This window comes from Oncorhynchus mykiss, chromosome 13 (assembly GCF_057628025.1).
Source record: "Oncorhynchus mykiss isolate SJ-2025 chromosome 13, ASM5762802v1, whole genome shotgun sequence".
In the NCBI taxonomy this organism is placed as follows: domain Eukaryota; kingdom Metazoa; phylum Chordata; class Actinopteri; order Salmoniformes; family Salmonidae; genus Oncorhynchus; species Oncorhynchus mykiss.
Window position 1 is genome coordinate 23,402,470 of NC_143034.1, and position 20,031 is coordinate 23,422,500.

The 20,031-nt window shown below is 46.1% G+C and overlaps 1 protein-coding gene across 2 annotated transcripts in view; it reads left to right on the forward strand.

Annotated features, from left to right (window-relative positions):
• Positions 1 to 5: 5 nt before the first annotated feature.
• LOC110485737 (uncharacterized) overlaps positions 6 to 20,031 on the forward strand; it is a 32,041-nt gene continuing 12,015 nt past the window's right edge. The window contains exons 1-3 of one of the 2 annotated variants that reach the window (XR_002467971.3): positions 134 to 706; positions 1,859 to 3,014; positions 12,730 to 12,807. Coding sequence is in view for 1 of the 2 variants with exons in the window: in XM_021556889.3 (XP_021412564.2) it covers positions 470 to 706; positions 1,859 to 3,014 (1,393 nt within the window). In the remaining variant the exon portion in view is untranslated. Of the gene's footprint in view, positions 707 to 1,858; positions 3,015 to 12,729; positions 12,808 to 20,031 lie in introns of both variants that reach the window. The other variant, XM_021556889.3, reaches the window with a different exon arrangement.

The window sequence follows — 20,031 nt, forward strand, 5'->3', positions numbered from 1 at the left end:
CCTCTATTCACGCGCAGTGCACTTGCCTAGCGATGCTACAGCGGTTCCTCCTCCCTTATGTATTGGACTGTACAGCTACAAGAGGCGGGAGATGCGCATCAGCAACCCGCTACCCGCCGAAGCTCTCTCCACTTCAGGACGGAAGAGACTAAATGTGGATGCATTCAGGTGCAAACTTGCATGAACTAAAAAATAGTCCATGCCGGGGTTTCGGGATGTTAGATAGCTGCACGTAGCCTTTTCTAGGGCTATATCTCACTGTTGGACGAGGGATTCGGCGGCGTCCTCAGCTGTTGCATTTGGGGGCTGAAGTGTTCCGAGCACAGAGAGAGGTCAGGCAACTATGCGATTTGATTTCGAACGGTAATTTCGGATCAGTTTGACTGCGAGCGGAGGTTGACTGCCAGTGCGCTCTGAGTTGTATTTCAAGCCTTTTGTCGCCGGTATTCCCGACAACGGAACCGTAGGGATGGAAAAAGCTAGTCAGCCACAGCTTTCGCTGTCCATAACAAAGAGTGAAAGTCCAGCGGAGGACATCTCAAATATACAGGACGAGGACCTTCTCAAGTGGACCAAAGAGGATTTGGTGCGGCGGCTCCGGCGGTCTGAAGCCGATAAAATGAGCGTGATACTGGACCACAGCAATCTGATCCGCGAGGTCAATCGCAGCCTCCAGCTGCACTTGAACGAGATAAGAGGGCTGAAGGTGAGGAATGGGCGCGCATGGCATTTCTAAAAAGATGAGATCATAGTTAACGGCGGGGAGGCCGCACTGGCGCACCTGAGCGCGCACAGCATAAGAGGGTGTTCGTGGTTGAGTTTGCGCGTTCTTTAAAGGGCGCCGCTGTCCACACGATGAAATGGAGGCAGGATGCATATAAGTTCATTTCATTTTACAAGATCCCTCTCCCTCTCCTGTGCATGTATCTGTGAGCGTGCATGAGCCTACCTGTGTGTGCATCCTTCATCTTCCACCAGAAAGCATAGTGAGAGGGCATCTGGGCTGAATGTCAAGCATCATCATTCTTCTCTCTTTCTCACTCACTCACCTGTTGTCTTTAGTCTTCATCTCTTTTGCAAGAGCTTTGGTGTGTAGGCCTGTGGCGCAACCTTGATGCTTGCTCTTGGAATATCATCAACAAATTCTACTAGGCGACAAGAGTAAACCTATTTAACCCAGAATACTCATTAAACTCCCCAAATATATGACTTCTCTCTCCCAAATCTTATTTGGTGCAGTGTAACTAGCAATAATAATCCCGGCATAATCTTATTATTTCTCCAAGCTACATAGACTTGATTTAACATTCTACTCCGATACTCTGACATTCATTAAAATGAGATAGGAGCGACTGAGACGAAGCACATGGGGATGGATGAAGGATCCTTGGCTGCTTCAGAGAGCAGGCCCAAAAGCCCAGCCCGAAGCACCATGGTACCTAATTAAACTACACGGGCTGGAGGGTCTGAGGAGTATGTTATTATGGATAATTAGGGGAGGTGGAGAACTTTGGGCAAAGATGCCATCATGTTGCAAATGAGAGAGAGAGAGGTATGTTCTGGCCTGGTGCTTTGCTTGCCCTCCCTCCCTCTCTCAGCTCACTCACATACTATTTGCCCTCTACCACTCTTACATCCAACATTTTCACATCCATATTTATGTAATACAGAGGTTTATGAGCAGCTGAATTTCATTTTTATTGGACTCTGTCTTTGATTGACATGATATTAAAGCGAGGTTCCCTCGAATAAGAGATTTCTACCTCAGCAGGGACCTAGATAAGTGTGAATGAATAAAATAGCACTAATGAACACTTCTCACCTCTCTTTCTCCACTCATCTCGTCTCCTCTCCTCAGGACATCAACCAGAAACTGCAGGAGGACAACCGGGAGCTGAGGGACCTGTGTTGCTTCCTGGATGACGACCGTCAGAAGGGCAAGCGGGTGTCCAGGGAGTGGCAGCGACTGGGGCGCTACAGCGCCTCCATCATGAGGAAGGATGTGACATTGTACCTTCAGAAGCTCAAGGAGCTGGAGGTGCGGCAGGACGAGGTGGTCCGGGAGAACCTGGATCTCAAAGAACTCTGTTTGTTGCTTGACGAGGAGAAAGGAAGAGGTGGTGGAGGGGTGGGGGTTGGTGGTGTAGGAGGAGGAGGGGGAGGTTGTGTGGTGGGGGTGGCAGGAGGGTGTAGGAATTCTATCGATAGCCAGAGTAGTTTGTTGCTGGTCCCCGGGACAGGGTTGTTGATGAGGGACGTGGGGGATGGTAGTAGTACGTCTAGCGCGGGGAGCGCCGACAGCTCCGATCACCCCCACCACAAGCAGCTCCACCTGGCTACACACGCCGGTAGCCTCAGGGGCGGTGGAACTGGGAGCCCGGAGCATCTCCAAAAGCCCCGGGCTGGCAGTGTGAGTGGAGAACGTGAGATCCCCTCCAGCCCTGAACCTCCTCACCCCCAGGGCAGGCACCGTAGCACCAGCCTGGAGTATCCCTACGCCATGCCCCAGCTCTGCCGGCCCCGCTGCGGCTCCATCTCGGTGCCCGACCACACCCATAGCGCCCGTTCCATGCGGGGGCTCAGCCCTGAGATGTACGGCCGCAACGTGGGACGCCGGAGCCCCGAGTCCCAGCACCCATCCACCAAGCACCACCACCTCCACAGCTCCGACCTGCTTCTCTCCCAGAAACAGCAGCACCTCCTTGGGTCTGGTCAGGGCGGCAGCGCCGGGGAGCTCTACCAGAGGCACCACAGGGGGAGCATCGGGGGCGGTAGCTGCTGTGGAAGCCCCGAGCCCAGACAGGCACATCTAGGGTTGGGGACGCCAGAGCACCAGCACCATGAGAAGGGCTGTGTGATGTCGGCCGGGGGCAGTCCAGAGACTCACAGGCACCAGTATAGTGGGAGTCCAGACCACATGAAGTTCGGCAGCCCTGGGAGAGAGGCACAGAAGAGACCGGCCACCGCTGAAGAGCTGTCACCGCATCACAGGAGCATCTATAACGGCATGAACGGTAGGTGTTATAAGACTGGTATAAGACTGTTACAAGGACTGTTATAAGTCGAGTAAGAATACAGGGGTTAATTGAGATTTCAAATAAGTATTCATTCACATACAAACAGAACGCACGAGCGCACACACACACAGACACACAGACAGACTACAGTCCACCCAACCACCAATACCAGGGAAGTACTGTAATCTGAAATTCAGGAAGTAAACTGAAATTCCAATTAAATAATTGAATAAAGGGCATTTATTTTCAATGACTTTTCAATAAATTAAAAACTAGAAAGATATATATTTCAAAGGGTTTTACATTTCTGAATGTTAAATTGACTGGCTTCAATTTAAATGGGCCCCAACCTTGACACATACAGACCCTTATACACTGACTGTACAAAACATTAAGAACTCCTACTTTTTACATTACATGCAGTAGACTGACCAGGTGAATCCAGGTGAAAGCTATGATCGCTTATTGATGTCACTTGTTAAATCCACTATAAATCAGAGTAGATGAAGGAGAGGAGACAGGTTAAAGAATCATTTTTAAACCTTGAGACAACTGAGACATGGATTGTGTCCTGTATGTGTGCCATTCAGAGGATGAATGGGAAACACAATATATTTAAATGCCTTTAAACAGGGTATGGTAACAGATGCCAGGCACACCGGTTTGTGTCAAGAACTGCAACGCTGCTAGGTTTTCCACTCTCAACAGTTTCCCGTGTGTATCAAGAATGGTCCACCACCCAAAGGACATCCAGTCAACTTGACACAACTCTGGGAGGTATTGGAGTCAACATGGGTCAGCATCCCTGTGGAACGCTTTTGACATATCACATATACCTCTGCAGACAGTTAATACCAAAGACATCTACATTTTTCATTAGCTATGTGGCTCATAAAAGTAATTTAAAAAAAGTTTGCTCAGAGAAATAGAGACAGAGAACAAGAAAGAGATTGAGAGATGTCGTGATCTGGTGTAATTAAATTAGAAAAACTGACAAGAACCGTGATTCGAATCCATTAGATGTGTATAACCATATCTCTGGAGGTATTGGATGGGAACTGAAGGGTGCTGGGAATAGAGGCTTGATAAGAATGAGGTTGAATGAAGCTTGGATGTTTCTAATGGAATCCAAGGCGGCTCCAAATCAACTGCACTTAAAGTGCACACTGAGGTGCAGGGTATAGCGTATATAAGACGTTCTCGTAATAAGTGATTCCCCTAACTTCCCCTCCCACCTCCTTTGCCGCCTCCACTTCAATCGTTCCACTAACATACTTCCTCGTTCTTCCAAATCTGCGGTGGTTTCCACCCATCTCGTTGGGAGATCCGCAGGTCTTAGGGTGTCAGGGAGAGAATATCAAAGTACTTGGCTGGTGTTTGGATACCCCACGGAGGCTGATGAGGATTTCTCTAGCTGAGGTAAAAGTGCTGAGTGGCTCTGCTTGGCGGAGAGAGGAAAGTAGGGATGAAGAGGACAGAGAGGGGTAGAGAGAGAGAGAGAGAAAGGGGAGAGAGAGAAGCCACAGGACATTTTCCGCAAGGTGAAATATTTGCCTTACTTTGCAATATAGAGCAAAACATATAGAACCGTAGCATACGTATTATCTACATTTTAGTACAACTAACCACTGTCCCCAGAATAGGCTAATAGCTAGTAGTAGTTTCCTACAATTTTTTACCTTACTTTGCAATATGGGGCGGCAGGGTATTCTAGTGGTTAGAGCGTTGGGCTAGTGACCGGTAGGTTGCAAGTTCAAACCCCCGAGCTGACAAGGTACAAATCTGTCGTTCTGCCCCTGAACAGGCAGTTAACCCACTGTTCCTAGGCCGTCATTGAAAATAACAATTTGTTCTTAACTGACTTGCCTCGTTAAATAAAGGTAAAATAAATATGGACCCAACCATATGATTGATCCGTACAATATAGATTCGAAGAACTAACTACTGCTCAAGAATACGCAGGACTGAAGTAGAAGTGCACATGTTTGACTAGTTTTGAACTTTCATTTGCCTTACTTGGCAAAATGAAGAAAAATGCATAGGCGTCAAACTATTGGATCTAGATTAGACCAACTAATGCCCAAATAAAACCTAGACTAGTAGTAATAGTAGTAGTTGTAGTAGCAGCAGCAGCAGTAGTAGTACTAGTAGTAGTAGTAGCAGTAGTTGTAGTAGCAGCAGCAGCAGCAGCAGTAGTAGTAGTAATAGTAGCAGCAGTTATAGTACAAATAGTACTAGCAGTATCAGTAGTAGTAGCAGTAGTAGTAATAGTTGTTGTAGTAGTAGTAGCAGCAGCATTAGTAGTAACAGTAGTAGTAATAGTAGTAGTAGTAGTAGCAGTTGTTATAGTAGCAGCATTAGTATTAGTAGTATTAGTAGCAGCAGTAGTATTAGTAGCAGCAGTAGTATTAGTAGTAGTAGTAGCAGCAGTAGTCGTAGCAGCAGCAGTAGTAGTAGTAGTAGTAGGAGTAGTAGTAGTAGTAGCAGAAGCAGTAGTAGTAGTAGTAGTAGTAGTAGTAGCGGCAGTAGTAGCAGAAGCAGTAGCAGCAGTAGTAGTAATAGCAGAAGCAGTAGTAGTAGTAGTAGTAGTAGTAGTAGTAGCAGCCGTAGCAGTAGTAGTAGTAGTAGCAGGAGTAGCAGCAGTAGTAGTAGGAGTAGCAGCAGCAGTAGCAGCAGCAGTAGTAGTAGCAGTAGTAGTAGTAGCAGTATTGTACACCCCAGGAGGTTGGTGGCACCTTAATTGTGGAGGACAGGCTCATGGTAATTGTTGGAGCGGTATCAGTGGAATGGTATCAAATACATCAAACACATGGTTTCCATTTAATCCTCTCCGTTCCAGCCATTATTATGAGCTGTCCTCCCCTCAGCAGCCTCCACTGTTGTACACATCCTTCACTGGTTTTGAACTCTCATTTGTCTTACTTTGTAATGTGGAGCAAGAACCTAGAACAATACTGTCTAGATTAGATTCATATTACTTCCCCAATAGGCATTTTAGGCAGGCTAGCTAATAGTAGTGAAAAATGTTTTCTACTCATTTAGAATCCCCCGTGGATTTTGAAGGATTAGGTTTAAAGCACAACTTTGAATTGGATTATGTGTTTGGATAGTATTAGCTGATTGCAGTTGGGCACTCAGTAGTACAGTATGCACTGTGTGTATGTCTGTGTCTGTGTGTTTCTGTGTGTGTAAGTGTGTGCCTGTGTGTGTGTCTGTGTCTTTGCGTGGGCAGATGCGGTGGCTGTGTACAGAATATTACCACCACCAGTCCGGTCATTTGTCACTGTCTGTCCCCAGGTCATTGTCTGAGGGCCACAGTATACCCACTGACCTGAGGGTCACAGTATACCCACTGACTTGAGGGCCACAGTATACTCACTAACCTGGGGGCCACAGTATACCCACTGACCTGAGGACCACAGTATACCCACTAACCTGAGGACCACAGTATACCCACTGACCTGAGGACCACAGTATACTCACTAACCTTGGGGCCACAGTATACCCACTGACCTGAGGACCGCAGTATACCCACTGACCTGAGGACCACAGTATACCCACTAACCTGAGGACCACAGTATACTCACTAACCTGGGGGCCACAGTATACCCACTGACCTGAGGGCCACAGTATACCCACTGACCTGAGGGCCACAGTATACCCACTGACCTGAGGGCCACAGTATACCCATTGACCTGAGGGCCACAGTATACCCACTGACCTGAGGGCCACAGTATACCCACTGACCTGAGGGCCACAGTATACCCATTGACCTGAGGGCCACAGTATACCCACTGACCTGAGGGCCACAGTATACCCACTGACCTGAGGGCCACAGTATACCCACTGACCTGAGGCCCACAGTATACCCATTGACCTGAGGGCCACAGTATGCCCACTGACCTGAGGGCCACAGTATACCCACTGACCTGAGGGCCACAGTATACCCACTGACCTGAGGGCCACAGTATACCCACTGACCTGAGGGCCACAGTATACCCACTGACCTGAAGACCACAGTATACCCACTGACCTGAGGGCCACAGTATACCCACTGACCTGAGGGCCACAGTATACCCACTGACCTGAGGGCCACTGTATACCCACTGACCTGAGGGCCACAGTATACCCACTGACCTGAGGGCCACAGTGACTCCTATATAATAACATTGTTTCTGTACATCATTTATATCACCTCCTGTTCTCTGTACGTCACAGAGACTTTACCATAGTCATACAATCAAGAGTTTTGTGTTGCTCCTGAGGGACAGTCATTTTCTGCATGTCACCTCTTCTCTTCATAATGAACAGTAGCCTAGGCTCTATATTCCACATTCAGAAAAGGAAGTGCATATATATATATACATTTTGCTGCAGTGGTATGACAATGGTTAAGCTGAAACTCAACCCTGTGGTGGTCTATGACTAGTTCCTCCTGACCATGTGATCTGGTCAGGACACACTCTGTGCCAGGTTATACGGGCCTGGGTATGAACTATAACTAAGATCTCTTGTGTTTTTACACATGATGATGTTTATTGTCATGAGTATTGTCATGAGATTTCCCCTTAAATAGGCCAGCTGCAAAGTCAATATTGGCTATATTGTAAAAAGTTATGAAAACAAAAATGTGCTTTTTGGTCTTAATTTAAGGTTAGGGTTATGCATTAGGGTTAGCAGTGTGATTAAGGTTAGGGTTAGGTTTAAAATCAGATTTTATGACTTCATGGCTGTGCCAGCTAGTGACCACTCTGAAGAACTGCCTCCGGAAGAATATTCATGACGAAAAAGTTAACCTGCTGTTTTTACGGTGCTCTGTAAATGCCACTCACAATATTACTTCTGAAAATCTATCTGTAATGGAAGGCTCTCTGAAACACCTTTGTTACAACACTACAAAGGATGGGTTGGAAAAGTCTAGATAGTAACGGCTGGCTTTAGAGATAGCAGAGGATTGGGAGCAGTGTTAGAGCCTCATTATGTTCATGTACGTCAGTCTCTTCCTGCTGCCAAAAAACATAGAACAAACCCTTTTGGAGGGTGGAATTAATTGTGTGTATGTGTTAATGTGTGTATGTTCTGTGATGATGTGGTGTCCTCCAGCCTGAGTGTGTGTGTATGTGTTAATGTGTGTGTGTTCTGTGATGATGTGGTGTACTCCAGCCTGAGTGTGTGTGTATGTGTTAATGCGCGTGTGTTCTGTGATGATGTGGTGTCCTCCAGCCTGAGTGTGTGTGTGTTAATGTGTGTGTGTTCTGTGATGATGTGGTGTACTCCAGCCTGAGTGTGTGTGTGTGTGTGTTTTTGTGACGATTGAGTGGTGTACTCCAGCCTGCCTCGTCGTCGCCATGGGATTATCCTCTAAGCGGTTTCCACAACATTATTTCATTTTTCTGAAGTGTGTGTGTGTGTGTCTGTGTGTGTCCGGCCTCCGCTGCCACAGTCCACACACTCACGCATGTGCGTGGGCAAACACACACACACCCATGTAAACACGCACACACACACACGTTACAACAAGCCAACCGGCCATGCAAACAAATGGTGAAAGTCTAAATGCAATCCCATTTAAATTGTGGAATCTGGGCTGGGTGCAATCCCAAATGAAAACACAGCAGGCGTTGACCTAGACAGCTCTTTTAATGCTCTCATCTGTTGTTGCTTATTTTAGGACGTTGTCTAAATCACAGCCAGCCGCTGTTGTGTGTGTGTGTGTGTATGCGTGTGTGCGTATGTGTGTGTTTACAGTGTAAAAAAAAAATCCTCACCAGAAGCGAGCAGGTTCTTACTAGTGCCTATTAAAATGAGATTGACGCCCCAACCTTGTTTTATTTGTGTTGTCACAACATTGTCAAATGGTGGTGTCATTATAAACAACCTTCTCACAACCTATTTCAACGTTGTGACAACTTCATTTGTTAGTAGGGGCGAATATTATTTATAGGTCCGAGCATTGGGATGATAATTCAATTCAATGATATAGCAGTTAATCATCAACCTGGGTTGTATTCGCCACGCACCAAACGGGCGAAAAATGGGCGAAACAGGGATGGACAACCTGAATTTGTCCAATAGGAAGCTTGTTTTTGTTTTCTGTTGCATAACCTTTTGTTACGGTGTATCCTCATGAATTATGACCCTGATGTAGCCTACCACCAGACATCTCAGACAGAATGACTTTGCAGTATCACATTCAGTATGTGGATTGACATGCAGCATAGGATAGTGCTGGCGGGACTTCTCCATCCATTTAAGGACAGATAAGTCTGCGGCTAAATCGTGTTTTCTGCCTTGGTAATCACATGTTCTGGATATTGGCTTAAGCTGCTCAGATAATCAGGAGAGAAAGGCTGTGAGAGAAAAGGGTTACAGTGGATGCATCCAAAACAGAACCCTCTTCCCTATATAGTGCAAAATGGGCCCTGAGTAATCAAATCAAATTGGATTTGTCACATGCGCAGGTGTAGACCTTACAGTGAAATGCTTACTTACAAGCACTTAACCAACAATGCAGTTTTAAGAAAATCCCTAAAAAAGTAAGAGATAAGAATAACAAATAATTGAGGAGCAGCAATAAATAACAATAGCGGGGCTCTATACAGGGTGAACCGGTACAGAGTCAATGTGTCAATGTGCGGGGACACTGGTGTCGAGGTAATTGAGGTACTTATGTACATGTAGGCAGAGTTATTAAAGTGGCTATGCACAGATAATAACAGTGAGTAGCAGCAGTGTGGGAGTGGGGGGGGTGGGGGGGGGGGGGGGGGGGGGCAATGCAAATAGTCTGGGTAGCCGTTTGATTTGCTGTTCAGGAGTCTTATGGCTTGGGGGTAGAACCTGTTTAGAAGCATCTTGGACCTAGACTTGGCGCTCAGGTACCGCTTGCCGTGCGGTAGCAGAGAGAACAGTCTATGACTAGGGTGGCTGGAGTCTTTGACAATTTTAGGGCCTTCCTCTGACATCGCCTGGTATAGATGTCCTAGATGGCAGGAAGCTTGGCCCCGGAGATGTACTGGGCCGTACGCAATACCCTCTCTAGTGCCTTGCGACCGGAGGCTGAGCAGTTGCCACACCAGGCAGTGATGCAACCCGTCAGGATGCTCTCGATGGTGCATCTGTAAAACATTTTTGAGGATCTGAGGACCCATGCCAAATCTTTTCAGTCTCCTGAGGGGGAATAGGTTCTGTCGTGCCCTCTTCACAACTGTCTTGGTGAGCTTGGACCATGTTTGTTTGTTGGTGATGTGAACACCAAGGAAGTTGAAGCTCTCAACCTGCTCCACTGCAGCCCCATCGATGAGAATGGGGGCATGCTCGGTCCTCCTTTTCCTGTAGTCTACAATCATCTCCTTTGTCTTGATCACGTTTAGGGAGAGGTTGTTGTCCTTGAACCACAAGTTCAGGTCTTCCCTATAGGCTGTCACATCGTTGTTGGTGATCAGGCCTACTACTGTTGTGTCATCAGCAAACTTAATGATGGTGTTGGAGTCATGCCGCCGTGCAGTCATGAGTGAACAGGGAGTACAGGAGGGGACTGAGAGCGCAACCCCGAGGGGCCCCTATGTTGAGGATCAGCGTGGTGGATGTGTTGCTACCTACCCTTACCACCTGGGGGTTGCCTGTCAGGAAGTCCAGGACCCAGTTGCAGAGGGAGGTGTTTAGTCCCAGGGTCCTTAGCTTAGTGATGAACTTTGAGGGCACTATGGTGTTGAACGCTGCACTGTAGTCAATGAATAGCATTCTCACATAGGTGTTCTTTTTGTCCAGGTGGGAAAGGGCAGTGTGGAGTGCAATATAAATTCCATTATCTGTGGATCTGTTGGTGCGGAGTGCAAATTGGAGTGGGTCAAGGGTTTCTGGGATAATGGTGTTGATGTGAGCAATGACCAGCAGTTCAAAGCATTTCATGGCTCAGACGTGAGTGCAGATTATCTTAGTGTTTTTGGGCACAGGGACTATGGTGGTCTGCTTGAATCATGTTGGTATTACAAACTCAGACAGGGAGAGGTTGAAAATGTTAATGAAGACACTTGCAGTTGGTCAGTGCATGCTCAGAGTACACGTCCCGGTAATCCGTCTGGCCCAGCGGCCTTGTGAATGTTGACCTGTTTAAAGGTCTTACTCACATCGGCTGCGGAGAGCGTGATCACACAGTCGTTTTACTTGCCTCGAAGCGAGCATAGAAGTTATTTAGCTCGTCTGGTAGGCTCGTGTCACTGGGCAGTTCTCGGCTGTGCTTCCCTTTGTAGTCTGTAATAGTTTGCAAGCACTGCCACATCTGACGAGCGTCGGAGCCGGTGTTGTACGATTTGATCTTAGTCCTGTATTGATGTTTTGCCTGTTTGATGGTTCGTTAGATGGCATAGTGGAATTTCTTATAAACTTCCAGGTTAGAGTCCTGCTCCTTCAAAGCAGCAGCTCTATACTTTAGCTCAGTGCGAATGTTGCCTGTAATCCATGGCTTCTGGTTGGGATATGTACGTACAGTCACTGTGGGGACGACGTCCTCGATGCACTTATTGATATGTGGTGCATCTGATGTGGTGTACTCCTCAATGTCATCGGAAGAATCCCGGAACATATTCCAGTCTGTATTAGCAAAACAGTCCTGTAGTTTAGCATCTGCTTCATCTGACCACTTTTTTATAGACAGAGTCACTGATGCTTCCTGCTTTAATTTTTGCTTGTAAGCAGGAATCAGGGGGATAGAGTTATGGTCATATTTACCAAATGGAGGGTGAGGGAGAGCTTTGTACGCATCTCTGTGTGTGGAATTAAGGTGGTCTAGAAAACAATTTAAGAACAACGCGAAAAAACAAACAAAATAGCATGGTTGGTTAAGCCGATAAGACGGCAGCCCTATCCTCCGGCACCATCTTACTCGTCAGTGGATGCACTACAACGGAAATAGGGTGCCATTTGGGACACAGAGTGTGTGAAGCCCTAGTGCCAATGGGAGATTGGTAATGTAGACTGTCTGGCAGTAGTCACAGAGGATGGAGAAAGGGGAGAGAGGGGAGAGAGGGGAGAGAGGATGGAGAGAGGAGGGAGAGGATGAAGAGAGGGGAGAGAGTAGGGAGAGAGGGGAGAGAGGATGAAGAGAGGAGGGAGAGAGGATGAAGAGAGGAGGGAGAGAGGATGGAGAGAGGGGAGATACAGGCACCAATTCCAGGGGAGAAATTACCTAGAGGAAAACATGCTGATAGAAATTAAGTAAAACTGATTTAAGTTTCCCTGCATTAAAGTCCCCGGCCACTAGGAGCTTCGCCTCTGGATGAGCGTTTTCCTGTTTGCTTATAGCGGAATACAGCTCGTTGAGTGAGTGCTCTTTTAGTGCCAGCCTCGGTCTGTGGTGGTAGGTAGACAGCTATGAAAAATACAGATGAAAACTCTCTAGGTAGATAGTGTGGTCTACAGCTTATCATGAGATACTCTACCTCAGGCGAGAAAAACCCTGAGACGTCCTTAGATATCGTGCACCAGCTATTGTTAACAAATATGAATAGGCCCCTGACCCGTGTCTTACCAGAGACTGCTGTTTTGTCCTCCAATTGTAATTTACAACATTAACAATGTCTACACTGTATTTCTGATCAATTCGATGTTTTTTAATGGACAAAAAATGTGCTTTTCTTTCAAAAACGAATACATTTCTAAGTAACCCAAAACTTTTGAACTGAAGTGTACTTTTCCTTTTTCCACGAATCACGAGGATCTGGGCCTGGTCGGGTGTATGTAGTAGATCCCTCGTGTCCAACTAATTGAAGAAGAACTCCTCGTCTAATTTGAGGTGAGTAATCCCAGTTCTGATGTCCAGAAGCTCTTTTCGGTCGTAAGAGACGGTAGCAGCAACATTATGTACAAAACAATTTAAGAACAACGCAAAAAAACAAACAAAATAGCATGGTTGGTTAAGCCGATAAGACGGCAGCCCTATCCTCCGGCACCATCTTACTCGTCAGTGGATGCACTACAATGGAAATAGGGTGCCATTTGGGACACAGAGAGTGTGTGAAGCCCTAGTGCCAATGGGAGATTGGTAATGTAGACTGTCTGGCAGTAGTCACAGAGGGACAGGATTTAATAGGTTGAGGCGAGGTTTCTGACAATACTCTGTAGGTGTGAAAAGTGTTTTTCACTCCCGTCTCTCTCTCTCTTTCTCCCTTACACCTCCCTCCCTCCCGTGCAAAGGGGAAGCCTGTGGTTCAGCACCTCTCTCTCTCTCTCTTCCTCTCCCTCTCTGTGACCTTGGGATATACTCCGCTTTGACTTGAGCTCTAAATATAGCAGCAGACCAATACCTCCCCTCCTGTTTACCCCCGATACCTTTCCCCTGCATTCATACACACACATGTCCTTCATTTAGCAGACGCTCTTATCCAGAGCAACTTACAGGAGCAATTAGGGTTAAGTACCTTGCTCAAGGGAACATCAACAGATTTTTCACCTAGTCGGCTCTGGGAATCGAAACCAGTGACCTGTCGGTTACTGGCCCAACGCTCCTAACTGCTAGGCTACCCCCCCAATTCAAATTGAATTGATCTAAATTGAGATGTGATACATTTTTCCCATGATATTACTTTCTCTAGAGTATTGCTTTATTTATGGATACTCTTATTGTATTTTGGGGGTCCAAGGTGAGCTCTATTGTAAAGATATACAGTACTGACTGACTGGCTGGTGGAATAAATTTTTCTGTGCATATTGAGACAACTATTTTACAATCTGTACAATACTGTATTGGTTGTAGAGAAAGCATCCATTAGATTGAAGTCGTATTGCTGCCCTAAAATGTCTATAGTGCAGTGACAGAACAATTACTGGCCTCTGTGTGTGTATGTGTGTGTGTGTGCGTGTGTGTGTGTGTGTGTGTGTGTGTGCTCCTCTCTCTCTCTAGACTCCGCGCTCAGTCGGTCAGGGAAAAGTACCAGGATGTTTCTCTCTCTTCCTAATTGGTCGACAGTGTTGAATCAACTGTCTGAGGAGTAGCACCATCACAAAGCCTTTTTTCAGAACACACACACACACACACACACACACACACACACAGAGTGGATTAGAGAGAGCGAGTGTGTTGTCACTCTTCCTCTCTCCTCTTCTTCCTCGCAAGTCTGCCAAAAGATGTCACACTCACAAGCTACGTTCATGTGCGAACAAATTCGTAGCTGATAGTTACAGAAAATCCAACAGTTAGTCACTGATTCTGTGTTTGGAGATATGGGAGTATTAGGCAGACAGTTTTCACATGGATTAGTATAATCAGAAAGTATTGTTCTTAACAGATACCTTACCTCTTGCACTTCGGAGATGTAGCTATTTAACAGAGCTGGTTTGGAACTACGCACACTCGTGTGCTGAGTAACCTTGCCTAAGACCTGAACACTCAGAGGGCTAACATCAGAGGACCAACATAATCTCATGGTACCCAGGAGACCGGGTTTGAATTACGGTCTTTCATTTTCTATTTGTTTGTGTTCACGTCCAGGACACATAACCTTATAGCAACAACCGACGTTCCTTCGGAGCACACATTATAGCAACAACCGATGTTCCTTCGGAGCACACATTATAGCAACAACCGACGTACCTTCGGAGCACACATTATAGCAAGAGTGTTGTTAAACATTTTGCTGATAACCCTCATTACCTTAATGTCTGCTCCCTTTGGACAACTGTGTGTGCGCGCATGCATGTGTTCATGACTGTGTGTGTGTTTAACACAGAGATGTTTAGCAGATTACTACTAATATTAAACTAAAAATATATATTTTGGGTGTCGTTCTCACAGATAAACGGTTTCCACTTTTTGAGGAAAACCATTTTATTTTGGCACTTCAGTGTGAAAATGACATGGAGAGTTGAATTGTAGCTAAACTATATTGAAGAGTAAGTCCAGATATTGTGATCTTTACAGATTAAAACCAGGCATTTCTTAGTTAAAGGCCTCAACTGTCACCTTCACACCCCTGCCCTGTGGTCAGTAGTGGAAGGGACCAACTCCAAGCATTTGCTCCGAGGCCTCATCGCAAGCTCCAGAGATATGTGACAACTGTTCCAGAGTCAGGCCTGGGCCGTTGACACGCAATCTCATTCCAGTGACAGAGAGAATAGACTGTCAGGGTCCTCCCCTGGTCTTCTCTCTCCCCCGGTGTGCCGTGCCAATGAGAGATGGACCAGTGGGCTGAGACAAATCAGATCTAAACCTAACGGCAGACATGACGGGGGGGGGGGGGGGGGGGGGGGGGGGGGGTTGAGAGAGGGGAGAGAGGAGGGAGAGAGGGGAGAGAGGATGGAGAGAGGAGGGAGAGAGGGGAGAGAGGATGAAGAGAGGAGGGAGAGAGGATGAAGAGAGGAGGGAGAGTGGATGGAGAGAGGATGAAGAGAGGAGGGAGAGAGGATGGAGAGAGGATGAAGAGAGGAGGGAGAGAGGATGAAGAGAGGAGGGAGAGTGGATGGAGAGAGGATGAAGAGAGGAGGGAGAGAGGAGGGAGAGAGGATGGAGAGAGGATGAAGAGAGGAGGGAGAGAGGATGAAGAGAGGAGGGAGAGTGGATGGAGAGAGGAGGGAGAGAGGATGAAGAGAGGAGGGAGAGGGGGGAGAGAGGATGAAGAGAGGAGGGAGAGAGGAGGGAGAGAGGATGGAGAGAGGATGAAGAGAGGAGGAAGAGAGGATGAAGAGAGGAGGGAGAGTGGATGGAGAGAGGAGGGAGAGAGGATGAAGAGAGGAGGGAGAGGGGGGAGAGAGGATGAAGAGAGGAGGGAGAGAGGAGGGAGAGAGGAGGGAGAGTGGATGGAGAGAGGATGAAGAGAGGAGGGAGAGAGGAGGGAGAGAGGATGGAGAGAGGATGAAGAGAGGAGGGAGAGAGGATGAAGATAGCAGGGAGAGTGGATGGAGAGAGGATGAAGAGAGGAGGGAGAGAGGAGGGAGAGAGGATGGAGAGAGGATGAAGAGAGGAGGGAGAGAGGATGAAGAGAGGAGGGAGAGTGGATGGAGAGAGGAGGGAGAGAGGATGAAGAGAGGAGGGAGAGGGGGGAGAGAGGATGAAGAGAGGAGGGAGAGAGGAGGGAGAGAGGATGGAGAGAGGATGAAGAGAGGAGGAAGAGAGGATGAAGAGAGGAGGGAGAGTGGATGGAGAGAGGAGGGAGATAGGGGAGAGAGGATGAAGAGAGGAGGGAGAGTGGATGAAGAGAGGGGAGATACAGGCATCAATTCCAGGGGAGAAATTACCTCGAGGAAAATTTACATTTTTCCGTATTTTGAAGACCTGGAGGTGACCTTGACTTGATGTTTTAGAGAAAGTCGTTTTTGTCATTTCTGGTAGATGGATTCAGTTCAAAGCGGTTCAATTCATACGATCTTGAACATTGCTCATCTTGGATGTTATTACCAGGTTGTGACAGTTTGTGTCATTCCTGGTGGGCAAGAAGTAGTTGAATTAATGTCAACCTGAATGTCATCCATCTTGGAAGAGACGTTCACAACGAGTATCTGAACTCACCTTGCTTTCACATTCTCTGTTGCTAGCCAACTGGCTTCCGCTGCTGTTAACAATGCTATCTTGACGAGCATCTATTTACAGTACGTTATCTAACAGTTTGATCAATGATCAAGGGACACCTCCCAGAGTTATATTGTCTCCAGTAACAACATCTATCTGGTCTCACCAAAGTCAGATACCATCTATCACAACAGAACAGGGATGGGAAGAGAGATAACACATCATTAAAGGTACAGTATGGTATCTGGGAATCTGTTCCTCATTTCAATTCAGGGCTGTCGTTTTGTTGTTTTTTAAAATCCCAGAATGTAGCTTTAAGATAACGTAGGATGTCAAAGCTAAGCACCGACCACATTATTCAACATTTTTATCACACCCCCTCAATGTAGTTTCTAATCTTTTCAGTGCCTGGGGCATTCATTATCTGTTTGTTTTAATGCTTTCTATGTTTCAGACAAGATGGTATGTACCGTTGAAGTCGGAAGTTTACATACACCTTAGCCAAATACACTTAAACTCCGTTTTTCACAATTCCTGACATTTAATCCTAGTAAAAATTCCCTGTCTTAGGTCAGTTTGGATCACCACTTTATTTTAAGAGTGTGAAATGTCAGAATAATAGTGATTTATTTCAGCTTTTATTTCTTTCATCACATTCCCAGTTGGCCAAAAGTTTGCATACACTCAATTACTATTTGGTAGCATTGCTTTTAAATTGTTTAACTTGGGTCGAACGTTTCAGGTAGCCTTCCACAAGCTTCCCACAATAAGTTGGGTGAATTTTGTCCCATTCCTCCTGACAGAGGCGGCAGGGTAGCCTAGTGGTTAGAGCGTTGGACTAGTAAAATCCCCGAGCTGACAAGGTACAAATCTGTCGTTCTGCCCCTGAACAGGCAGTTAACCCACTGTTCCTAGGCCGTCATTGAAAATAAGAATTTGTTCTTAACTGACTTGCCTAGTTAAATAAATAAAAAAAATAGATAGCTGGTGTAACAGTCAGGTTTGTAGGCCTCCTTTCTCGTACATGCTTTTTCAGTTCTGCCCACAAATTTTCTATGGGATTGAGGTCAGGGCTTTGTGATGGCCACTCCAATACCTTGACTTTGTTATCCTTAAGCCATTTTGCCACAACTTTGGAAGTATTCTTGTATCATGGTCCATTTGTCCTTTTATCTTCCTGACTGATGTCTTGAGATGTTGCTTCAATATAGCCACATAATTTTCCACCCTCATGATGCCATTTGTTTTGTGAAGTGCACCAGTCCCTCCTGCAGCAAAGCACCCCCACAACATGATGCTGCCACTCTCGTGCTTCATGGTTGGGATGGTGTTCTTCAGCTTGCAAGCCTCCCCCTTTTTCCTCCAAACAGAACGATGGTCATTATGGCCAAACAGTTATATTTTTGTTTCATCAGACCAGAGGACATTTCTCCAAAAAGTACGATCTTTGTCCCCATGTGCAGATGCAAAACGTAGTCTGGCTTTTTTATGGCCGTTTTGGAGCAGTGGCTTCTTCCTTGCTGAGTGGCCTTTCAGGTTATGTCGATAAAGGACTCGTTTTACTGTGGATATAGATACTTTTGTACCTGTTTCCTCCAGCATATTCACAAGGTCCTTTGCTGTTGTTCTGGGATTGATTTGCACTTTTCGCACCAAAGTTCATTCATCTCTAGGAGACAGAACACGTCTCCTTCCTGAGCGGTATGACGGCTGTGTGGTCCCATGGTGTTTATACTGTACTATTGTTTGTACAGATGAACGTTGGAAATTGCTCCCATGGATGAGCTAGAATTGTGCAGGTCTACAATTTTATTCTGAGGTTTTGGCTGATTTCTTTTGATTTCCCCGTAATGTCAAGCAAAGAGGCACTGAGTTTGAAGGTAGGCCTTGAAATACATTCACAGGTACACCTCCAATTGACTCAAATTATGTCAATTAGCCTATCGGCTTCTAAAGCCAAGACATAATTTTCTGGAATTTTCCAAGTTGTTTAAAGGCACAGTCAACTTAGTGTATATAGACTTCTGACCCACTGCAATTGTGATACAGTGAATTATAAGTGAAATAATCTGTCTGTAAACAATTGTTGGAAAAATTACTTGTGTCATGCACAAAGTAGATGTCCTAACCGACTTGCCAAAACTAAAGTTTGTTAACAAGAAATTTGTGGAGTGGTTGAAAATGAGTTTTAATGACTCCAACCTAAGTGTATGTAAACTTCCGACTTCAACTGTATGTGCTCATCCTTTGATCGGGATGGATCTGTGATGTGTCTGAGCCAAATGCCTGTAAGCATAATAATTATGTATATTTTCACTGGAAAATGGATAATCACGTTTGTTACTTAAACTTGACATCGGAATGATTGGCATCAAGGTCAAACGCCTGATTTCCTGTGTATAGCTGTAGCATACTGTCTGCTTCTCTGTACTGTAGAGAGATTTCTTCCTCTTGATAGGACACCATTACCAGCAGCAGCCTGCAGATAATGGCTACTGTATCTCATTACCCCCCATTGCTAGAGCCCAACTCGCTATTTTCCTCTCCTCTGCACGGTTACAGCCAAATAACACTTCATTATGGTTTTGGTCTTGGCTCTAAGAGGAACGTTCGCTGCAGGTGAAACATATAATTGCGAGTGTTTCTTGCTCGACTTTTAGTCAAGAAAATGCTGGCGTGACTTCTGAGGCTCTGATTGGTCTGTCTTTCCAAGGGGAGGTCATGGATACATGACCTTGGTGCTGAGGTTGAGGGATTTTCTGCAGTGCTGTTGTTCAATTGGCGTTTGTCAAGAAGCATGTGCGCATGTCCACATGCAAGTGTGTGTGTCTTCGTCTGTCCGTGTGTGTGTTGAACTGGCATTCATCAAGAGTACTCCCTAGTTGAGTTGTGTAATCCCCCTCCTGCCTCTTCTCCCAGCGCTGAGATAGGAGTGTGAATCTCACCTCGGCTGCACAGTGTTAGAAGTGCCCTCGTTGATCACAGTGAGAATGAGATGCTATGGGAAAGACAGGGACGAGGTGCTATCTCTGAAAGACATAGATGTTACACGGGAAGGAGATGTCTTCTGTATCTACTAACGGCATAGATGCCGCCATTATGACATCATCACCACATCTGTCTGCATTGTGTTCATCAGAAGAATGTCTTTGTTTTTTTTGATGAAGTGTTTTCTGTCTTTAAAGCGTTTCTTTGGTAGATTACACAAGACTGGCCCTTTGCCTACTATTCCCATATGAAATAGAACAAAAGCTTTAGATTGAAGGGAAATACATTGATGCAACAGCTACTGAAGAACTGCATGAGATAGAGAGGGCAAAATAAGAGTAAACGATTGATCTCCTAAGGAAGTGGATAACCAAGGTATTGAGTTGAGACTGCGTGTGTGCGCCCGCACGTGTGTGTGTGTGTGTGTGTGTGTGTGTGTGTGTGTGTGTGTGTGTGTGTGTGTGTGAGATTTGTTGAGAGAAACTCATTAAAGGTAGACCCTGGGCACTAGAAGAAGCGGTGGTGGAG